Source organism: Vicia villosa, unplaced genomic scaffold (genome assembly GCF_029867415.1).
Source record: "Vicia villosa cultivar HV-30 ecotype Madison, WI unplaced genomic scaffold, Vvil1.0 ctg.001771F_1_1, whole genome shotgun sequence".
Taxonomy (NCBI): Eukaryota; Viridiplantae; Streptophyta; class Magnoliopsida; order Fabales; family Fabaceae; genus Vicia; species Vicia villosa.
The window spans coordinates 328,101-337,780 of NW_026705722.1; the positions used below are offsets into that span (position 1 = coordinate 328,101).

At 37.9% G+C, this 9,680-nt stretch overlaps 1 protein-coding gene across 1 annotated transcript; it reads left to right on the top strand.

Annotated features, from left to right (window-relative positions):
* The first annotated feature begins 6,726 nt into the window (after positions 1 to 6,726).
* On the top strand, positions 6,727 to 9,323 carry LOC131636529 (probable CoA ligase CCL10). The gene is made up of 6 exons (XM_058907139.1): positions 6,727 to 7,900; positions 8,008 to 8,203; positions 8,293 to 8,438; positions 8,599 to 8,666; positions 8,741 to 8,843; positions 9,036 to 9,323. The coding sequence occupies exons 1-6, from the start codon at positions 6,866 to 6,868 to the stop codon at positions 9,156 to 9,158; spliced, it is 1,671 nt and encodes a 556-aa protein (XP_058763122.1). The 5' UTR covers positions 6,727 to 6,865; the 3' UTR covers positions 9,159 to 9,323.
* Positions 9,324 to 9,680: the final 357 nt, after the last annotated feature.

A 9,680-nucleotide genomic window follows, 5' to 3' on the forward strand; every position in this document is an offset into this window, starting at 1 on the left:
CAAGTTTACAAGAATAACAAATAATCTCTCTCACCCTAAATTAGGATTTGCAGCATGCAATGACGAGAGACTAGTATGCTATTTATAATAAAACCTAATATACTAACTGTTGCACCCCAAAATTTGCCCTCTTTATCTGTGCTATAAGTTATGGTAGACGTTTATTTCGTCGGCCAAAAATCAAGAAAAATAATAAAGAGTTTCATTTGTACGTGGTGTCTACAATCGTTAATTCAACTGAGCTTTATTGGATTTCATGTGGAGGAGTTCTTATGTGCTTAATTTTTATCTTCCTCAAGAATTCCTCAAAGTTTCTTTGTTATGTCAGTTTGAAATACCAATGCGAGTCATGACATGAGAGGTGAATTTGTAGATTCATTGTGATCAAAGAAGTTTTTGTTCTCATCACTGTTACTCGTTGTTTGCAATACAAGTTGACTTGGATCTAGGACGGCGTACAAGGTTTTAATTCACATTCTTGTGCAAGTATGAGGAATAAAGTTGTGTCAATTCAAGAGACTACTTAATGACATGAATTTCGATTTGTGTTCAAGATTAATCGGTTCGTTCTTAAGCATTTGATTTGACAACGAATTGGTTCAAGTTGGAAGATTCATTCATATATACAAGATTTTCAAGATCATTCAACCATATTCATCATTCATTCATTACAAAAGAAAAATTACAAAAGTTCAAATTCAAATTATAATGTCCTTGCAATTCAAATCCAAAATACCATTACATCACAAAACACATGGTTACATGAGAGTCCTAAATCGAAATCTATGCTAAATGGCTCGTGATGTCACCGATTCTGTCCGCCACATACAAGTTGCACCATACGCAACTGCTATCATTCTACAAGAGTTGCGGTGCAATTCAGGTGCAATTCAGCCCTGTAAAAAACAAAATCTACACATTCAGAAAAATGAGGAAAACCGACCTACAGCTTACACAAATAAACCAGTAGCTTCTGGACCAAACCGTACCACCAATTGAACCGCACCTGCATCAAAAAAGGAGAGATTCACGGTTCAGCTGAGTATTTGGCAAAAGAAGAACTACAAAGCCGGGAAATTCTCCATTATTAATAAACCGAACCGGTTTCGGACAGAAAGAGGAGAGAACTCAGTATCGGCGAAAGGAATTGGAGATTGAGAACAAAAAACTCACGTAACAGAATTCAGGGGAGAACGTAACAGAAAGGTAACAAACTTTTACCTCGCTCTCTCTGAATCATCTTCTCCAACGCTTCAATTCAACCTTCACCATCTCTCCATAATCTTCATCATCGACATCCATTCTTCAATTCAATCTCCCTAACAGAAAGTCACAAACAGAAAAGAAGAGAAAAGATCGATTGAGAAAAACCAGAAAACCAATCTTGATTCAATTTGGAAATGATAACAAAAAAGGAGCGTAACAGAAAAAGGAGAATCACTCACCTCTAACCAAAGCAATTCATCCTCAGAAATCAAGAAAAGATCACAACACTGAACCATCGCCATCGAATCTATCGTTCTTCAACAATCATCTTCACTACAATCTTCAATTCTCCATCAAATTCACCGTTCCAACTATGACAATAACCTCACCGCCGCGCATCATTATCGTCGTTCTTCAATTGAGAGCTTTCGACTTCGCATCAGCATTGAATCAGTAACATCATCACTGCGGCGGCTTCACAGATACAACGACTTCAACGCAATCGTCGACAATACTTCATCATCTCCAATTTGCCGCAAGAACAAGGTCCTCAATCCAAAAGCTCCATCATCATATCACATCAACAACAACAAAAACGCAGAAGCAGAGATTTAGAGAAGACGAGAGCGAAGAGAGGATGGGACGAAAACGTGTTGAGGTGAGGCGCGTTAGAGTCAATTGACGGAGTGATTCAAGTTTGCCTCGCCGTCGCGGCCATTGCAGCGCCGCAAGTGAAGAAGGACGTGTTCTGTGGTTCAAGGTGAGCGACGAGCGGAGGGGACTTCGCCGGAACGTTTAGCCGCCGTCGAGTTCGCGCGGAGGGAAGGAGAAGAACGAACATCTCCATGGAAACACACGTAAACCTAATCCCTTTTCTGTTTGATTTGGTTAATCTGAGATTTTGCTAATTTGACATCAAGTGACTTAATTGTGATTAATTGACATAGTGAATAAAAATAATCTTGCCTTAATTGTGATTAATCTAAGATTAGTGGATCATAAAATTCTGATGCAATTGGATCAAGCAAATTTGGATATAGAATACATTGGGCCTGCCACGAATTACTACCATACACCCCTAGGCAAGCCCATATCACCCTTGTTTCTGGCCATTGCTACAAAAGAATAGAACAAAAATTGCTCTGGGCCAACTCCCTTGGGCCCTGCGCCCTTACTTCTCTTTGCACCACTGTTTTCAGCTTTTCACCCCCCCTGTGTATATATTTTTCTCCATTAGATTAGTAGTTTTAACTAGTTTTGTTTCCTATTTCTTTCATGTAACAAAAACATAAAAATCAATTGTTTTGTTAGTTTCTTAACATGATAAGAATGAATAAAAACATGTATTTTTTTTTCTTAGAATTTAATTGTTTTGTACATAGTTTTGTTCTATTACTTGTTAGATAAAAATGTCACAAAAAAACAATTTAATCTTGCTAGATCTTCTTTTAGAATTCATTTAGAATTTAATTGCTAGTATTTTTTATGGCGGGTGCATGCCTCCTTGTTACTACTGATTTGTCTGCTGAGATGTGCGAGGTACTTCGAGAGAGCCTTCGATTGAGATTCGACTTGCTTCGTGTTCCACTTTATTTGTGGGACACGAATTCGCTTTCGGTGCGATTGATTTGCATCGTGTTCCACTTTATTTGTGGGACACGAACTATTTCGATGCGATTCATCTGGTCTCTCATTCATTGAGATGTATATTCCTGTATTGTCTGGCTTGTGTTCTCTTGCAGGTTGCTTGTGTGGTTGTGTTTGATACGCACCACATAGCGGTTGTGATTTATTTTCACACCGCATCGCTTTGACGCTTATGCTGGACTCCTGGCTTTGATGGATGTTAGATTACGTGAAGTTTCTTCTCTGCTTGCGCGTGCTAGCTCATTGCGGATTTGCTATCCGTTTGGTATCGTTCCCTATTCCCTTTTACTTCTTTCTGTACTTTATCGCTTTCTCGCATCATCCCTTAACATGAGAAGTAGGACCTAGACATGCATCTGGCCAAGTCCTCGAAAGAGGCTCTGTTTTTGTTGGTGTGTTTATATTTGTGCTTTGCGGCAGGGAGTCACGGTGTAATAAGTCCTATATGGCACTCCGTTAAGTCCTCATGGAAGGCATGCGGTCAAGGGTTCGTAATCAACCCCCGCCTAGTCTCATCGAGTCTGTTTGGTATGCGCACGCCTCGCGTTGCTCGCTTCTGAACCTGCACAAGATCTTGTTATCGAGTATGTCAGGAAAAGGGTTCATGTAGCCGGACCCCCGCCTTTCTTATAGCTCGCGTCGCTCGACGTTGATGCTCGGTGTACGCACGCACCATTTTCCTTTACGATCCGTGACGGCTTGGTTGCTGAGAGGGGTCCGCCCTCTTGTCTATGGCCCGATCATTTTCGCGAGGTCTAATGCTTGGTTGACTTGGGTTGAGCTGCTCCCCTTGGCTATGGCGGGACCGCTTTTCTACCATTCGGTCAGTACCGTTGGTTTTGTTTGCTTTACGAGCGGATGCTCGTTTGTGTGCTTATTGTGTGCTTCCCTTTTTCCTCGTAGGTTGATTAGTTTAGTTAGATTTGCACCCTTTGTATGATAACATTAGGTAGCAAGCTTTTCCCTTTAGCTTAGGTTTTCCTCATGCATTCTTTAAAACACAAACCACACTCTTTGATTTTCTTTTCTTAAGAGCTTGTTATTTCCGCTCCATTCCCCAACATAAGTCTCCAAAGGTCGAGCAGCGGAGTGTGAATGTAACTCGTTCACCTAAAAAACACAAAACAAACGGAAATTAGTTAGCCGAGCTACGGTAGCTCTGATTCTGCAAAACAGATACGTAGGCAGCGGGGTAGGGCCCGTGCGAGCATAATCCTTTCTTTTCCCTACATTCTGCATTCATTTTAGTCCAGATTAGCGTAGTTCTCTTACACACCCATAGATTTAGACACAGGCGTGGATACCATCGAGTACGATGGGCGCGTGGGGTGCTAATACCTTCCCCTCGCGTAACCGACTCCCTTACCCTTTTTTCTCTGGTCGTGAGACCGTTGTTTTGTTTTGTGGTTTGCTGGCATTCCCTTCCTTTTCAGGATAAATATGTTAGTGGCGACTCTGTTAATTTTCGCGGTAGCGACACTAACTAATGGGCTTTTTCCACAAGGCCCATTAACAAGCTAACTTAATAAACAAGCTAACTTAACAAGTTTTTTCATCTCAAATTGTCCATACATAGCACTAAAACCTAATTAAACATGCTAACAACCCTAGCATCTTCGACACCAGCATGTGAACAACCTTCAACTTCATGCTTAATCCTGTCGAACCAAGAAGCTACCCTTTGACAATACTAGAGTTCGATCCAATATCTCACAAGACTTTTATAACGAAATATCCTTTTTTGCTTGTCATTCACTTTATTCATGATATGAATCATCTCTTGTGCAACAATGATTTTTTCATGAATGTTTCTCCCTGGAACAAATCCAATTTGAAACGGAGATACCAACTTCAGAAGAACAACTTTCAATCTTTCCACAAGAATCCCAGTGACAAATTCGTTCACAAGGTTACAGAAGGATATGGGCCGGAATTAAGACACAAACTGAGTCTGATCCATTTTTGGAATCAAACAAATATCTGTTTGATTCACCATTGTGATCGTACTAGGAGTTTTCCAAACTTTACGCACAACTTGCACATACTCTTGCCAACTATGCTCCAAGTTTTTTTATAAACCCTGCTTGATAATCGTATGGACCTGACACTTTCCATGATTTTATAGTAAAAAAGAGCATGTTGCAATTCTTCATCAGTGACATGCGCATCCAACTTCTAAATCTCCTCATCCTCAAATCTAAGGAATGTAACTTTCGTCTTCCACCACAAGCCCGAGTTATTGGTCATGGTGAAGAGATTTTTTATAGATGTAAATAATGAACTGTCTAAGTTGCATGCTCTCTCTACCCACCTCCCTTGATCATCCTTGAGCATGATAATGTTGTTTCAACACCTTCTTCTCGCTATTTTAATGTGATAATATCTGGTATTATGATCCTCGCCAGTTAACCACTTTGTGCAGGAACAATGAAATCACACCAGCTATTCTCTCTTGAGAATATCATGTAACTAATTTTGAAGATCTTGTTCAAGATTCTTTAACTTTGTATGATTGTTTCCTCTCTGCATGCAACGTTGAATACCCCTAGTCTAGCCATGATCTTCTTCTTCTTCTTAGTGACTACTTGCTCAATAGTATGATATTTCCATCCTTTAAATTTTTCTGACAACTACTTAAGATTGTGATAAATATTAAAATTCATTTTCCACGTATCTCGAACCAAAGTATAATAAGATTAACTAAGAATCCATGCGATTTCAAATTTAAATAGGCATAGAGCAATAGATCGAGGGTCTACAACCAGTACAATCAATATAGGGTGGTGATCTGAAAAATTCACCCTAGTTAAAACTTTAACATATACATCTGAGAATTCTATCCTCCAGTTTTTGCTACTCAGAGCTCTATCTAATTTTTCATAAATACGTTGCCTGCCATGATATATTGTCCTCTCCACACAAATGATGTGTTCTTCTTTCCACGAGATAAATAAATATAAAATTTGATCATTTAATTTTAGGATTAAATATGTTTAAAGTACCTATACAGTTAGACATTTTTACTTTTCGTCCCTCTAAAAAATTTCGTTAAAAAACCGTCCCTTTAAAGTTAAGAATTTTAACTTTTGGTCTCTCCTACAACTTAGCGACGGTTTTTACCACTTTGCGACAATTTTTTGCGACAATTTACTACTTAACTACTGAATTAGCGACAATTTTAATGACAGTTTTATCAGAAGGGACCAAAAATTAAAATTTCTAAATCCTAACTTTAGAAGGACGATTCTTCAATGAAATTTTTTAAAAATACGGAAAAAAATAGAAATGTCTAAATTTATAAGAACTTTAATGATATCTAATCCTTATTAAGTTTATATAAAATGAATAATAAATGAAAGGATTGAAAAGGCCAACAAAAAAAAATATTTTTAAGTCAATTACAAGTTTTAGTTTACTTTTGGAATCTTCAACCAACCATCAAGTTTAAAAAACCCATATAGTTTGTCTCTTTTCATACTTTTTAATAAGCATTTTACATTATTTAGTGGTTGGATTTTAAACAAGTGCTATTGAGTATAAGAAGTCAGGTGAAAGAAAACAAGAAAAAAGACATGTCTGATTTGATATTCTTCTCTTAAAATGCAGTTTGATTTTAGTAATTAAATCACTATCATTTATTTATGATTATTATCTTTTACATCTCTTATTATAATACATTTAATATTTGCATGGTTATGGATAAGATATGAGACAAACGGATATATGTTTCATATTTAACAGGGTGGGTGTTTAACAGAAAATTAGTATATGAAAGAGGGTTTTTAATATATAAGATGGAAGTTAGTTATGGCGATGATTCAAAAGTTTGGTAAGTATTGACCGTTTATGATGAAGAGCGAATAATGCGCGAAGGATTGAATAGAAAATCGTGACAATAAAGAAACGTGAAATTCAACACGTATCTTCCACTAAGCAGACAATTTCAAACCATTCACACAAAAACGAAGAAAAAACTATCAAACTTCAACACACTAAGCTAACAAACTTAACAATGGCGAAAAACTGCTTCGACCTCAAAACGATGACGTATACCTCACCAAGACAGCCCATCCACCTTCCCACCGATCCCAACCTCTCCCTAACCACCTTCCTCTTCCAATCCATTTCCTCTGTCATCGACACCATCGCTCTCTCCGACGCCCAAACCGGTGACTCCCTCACCTTCCGCCAACTTGAAACACAAGTCACCGCCCTCTCCCGCGCCTTACTCCGCCTCGGAATCCAACGAGGCGACGTGGTTTTGCTATTCGCACCTAACTCCATACGCTTCCCTGTATGCTTCCTAGCTATAGTTTCCATAGGTGCTATTGCCACCACCTGTAGTCCTTTATACACCGTCTCCGAACTCTCCAACCAAATTCAAGACTCCAATCCCAAACTCGTCTTTACCGTATCAGAGCTTCTAAACAAAATCGAACAATTACCGTTAAGTATACCTTCAATATTGCTTGACGATGCTTCAACCAGAGTACTTTCCTCGAAAATATTCAGTTCTTTGGTTTGGGACTATAACGATCTTACCGGAGAATCAAACAATTTGCCTGACGAGATTCATGCAAACGGTATCATTTCACAATCCGACGTGGCGGTGGTCCTATACTCTTCAGGAACCACAGGAAGAAGCAAGGGAGTCATGCTGACTCATCGAAACTTCATTGCGACGGCGTTGATGGGAGCAGCGGATCAGGATTATTACGGCGAGGGGAAGAACGTCGCCTTATGTTTAGTGCCAATGCATCATGTCCTGGGATTGGCCGTGATAATGTACACGCATCTGCGGAGAGGAAATACAGTGGTGTCAATGGTTAGATTTGAACTGGAGAAGACTTTGGCGGTTATTGAGAAGTTTAAAGTGACGCATTTGTCTATTGCTCCACCGGTGTTGGTGGAGCTGGTTAAGCGGCGGCAAGTTGTAAGCCGTTATGACTTGTCGTCGCTGAAAAAACTCGCCTGCGGTGCTGCTCCCTTGGGAAAAGATGTGTTTCAGGAGTGTGCGAAGATTCTACCTCAAGCAAAAATCGTTCAGGTATAGCTACGAAAAATATAATATTTTATTGCAGCATTATTTTGTTAGATTAATTATTTAATTTAAATCCATTATATTTTTGTATTTGATTGTGATAATTGTGGCAGGGGTATGGCATGACGGAATCATGTGGACTTGTTTCCGTAGAAAATTCAAGGGAAGAATGGTTCCTTTCTGGTTCAGGTTCAAGTGGAGCACTGCTTCCAAGTGTAGAATCTCGAATTGTTAGTTTAGAAACATCGGAGACCCTACCACCGAATCAAGTAGGAGAGATTTGGTTACGAGGACCTACTGTGATGAAAGGTAAATTATAAATTACTTGTCTTCAAGTTTGTATTAAAATTAATGTGATTCTGAATTCTGATTAGAATTTATATTGCATGTTTTTTCAGGATATTTCAAGAATCTTGAAGCAACAAAGAACATGATTATTGATGAGGGCTGGATGATTACAGGAGATCTTGGATATTTTGATGAAAAGGGGCAGTTATTTGTTGTAGACAGAATAAAAGAGCTTATCAAGTGTAATGGATATCAAGTATGATTTTCTTTTTATCCGTTTAACAATTTGAATTATAAAAGTTAGAAAAAATTTCCATCAATTTATAACAAAACTATTTTTCCGCTATACAATTTGCATGATATCAGCAGAATTAGCATACTAAACAAGCACATCTTATACACATGTTTTTTATTAGGTGGCGCCCGCTCAACTTGAAGACTTGCTGGTTACTCATCCCGAAATTTCGGATGCTGGAGTGATCCCGTAAGTTATATCTTCATGAAAAATCTAAACAAGTTATTTCCTTTTGATGATTCCTGATGTCAATTCCAAATCAGATCCCCCGATGCCAATGCTGGTGAGGTTCCTGTGGCCTTTGTTGTTCGATCCCCCAATAACTCGATAACAGAAGAAGACATTAAGAAATTTGTAGCACAACAGGTAAGTTAGGAATACTCATTCAGAGAATCATGACTATGAATTATACTTTCTCAAGAGCAGAAGTAGATTGTATATCCTGTAGTAATATTTTTAACAATAACCAATACTTGTGAAAGTGGCAAATGCTAGAGTTTGAAGGTTGGTTGTTTGTTTTCTTCACATGTTGTTAATTGGTTTGTTTTCTTTGTCTAGGTTGCACCATACAAAAGGTTGCGAAGAGTGACTTTTATAGAGAAGATTCCAAAATCAACCACAGGAAAGATCTTAAGAAAGAATCTTGTCATTTTGGATCGACAAAAGGCATCAAAACTATAGTATATCAAGGTTCTTGTCTCTGCAACGAGGATCTTGTATGCTTATAGCCATTTCATAACATGTAACATGCCTAATTAAGTTATCTCTTCACAAAGGAGTGCTCTGTTTTCTGGTTGAAAAATAAGAGTTTAACAAAGATGCAGCTATATTTGATGAGAACCAATATTTTTCAAGGTTATGTTGTAAGTTGTAACCTTATTTAAAAAGTAAACGAAAAATTCTCATATTTTTTATTGAATGTTATAACACTTACAAGAAAAGTAATATCAGGTCTCGTAACAGATAAGTTATTCAATTTTTCTACCAATCTCCTATACTTGTATGGATCCGAGAAAATAGATTCATCCACTGTCAACTTCACTAAACGCCACAAAAGTCCATGCTCCCTCTGAGCAACAAAACCATGTAATTTCTCCATATACATATCTTCTTATAAATTTTCAAGAAGGTATTTTTCACATCTAATAGAAATAGAAGATAATTTTGATAAAACAATAGTTAATACAATTTTAAGTTTTTGAA

Coding starts and splice junctions, on each gene's coding strand:
- LOC131636529 (XM_058907139.1), top strand. CDS start 6,866: ATGGCGAAAAACTGCTTCGACCTCAAAACGATGACGTATACCTCACCA. Junction 8,204..8,292: donor AGGACCTACTGTGATGAAAG/GTAAATTATAAA, acceptor ATGTTTTTTCAG/GATATTTCAAGAATCTTGAA. Junction 8,667..8,740: donor TCGGATGCTGGAGTGATCCC/GTAAGTTATATC, acceptor ATTCCAAATCAG/ATCCCCCGATGCCAATGCTG.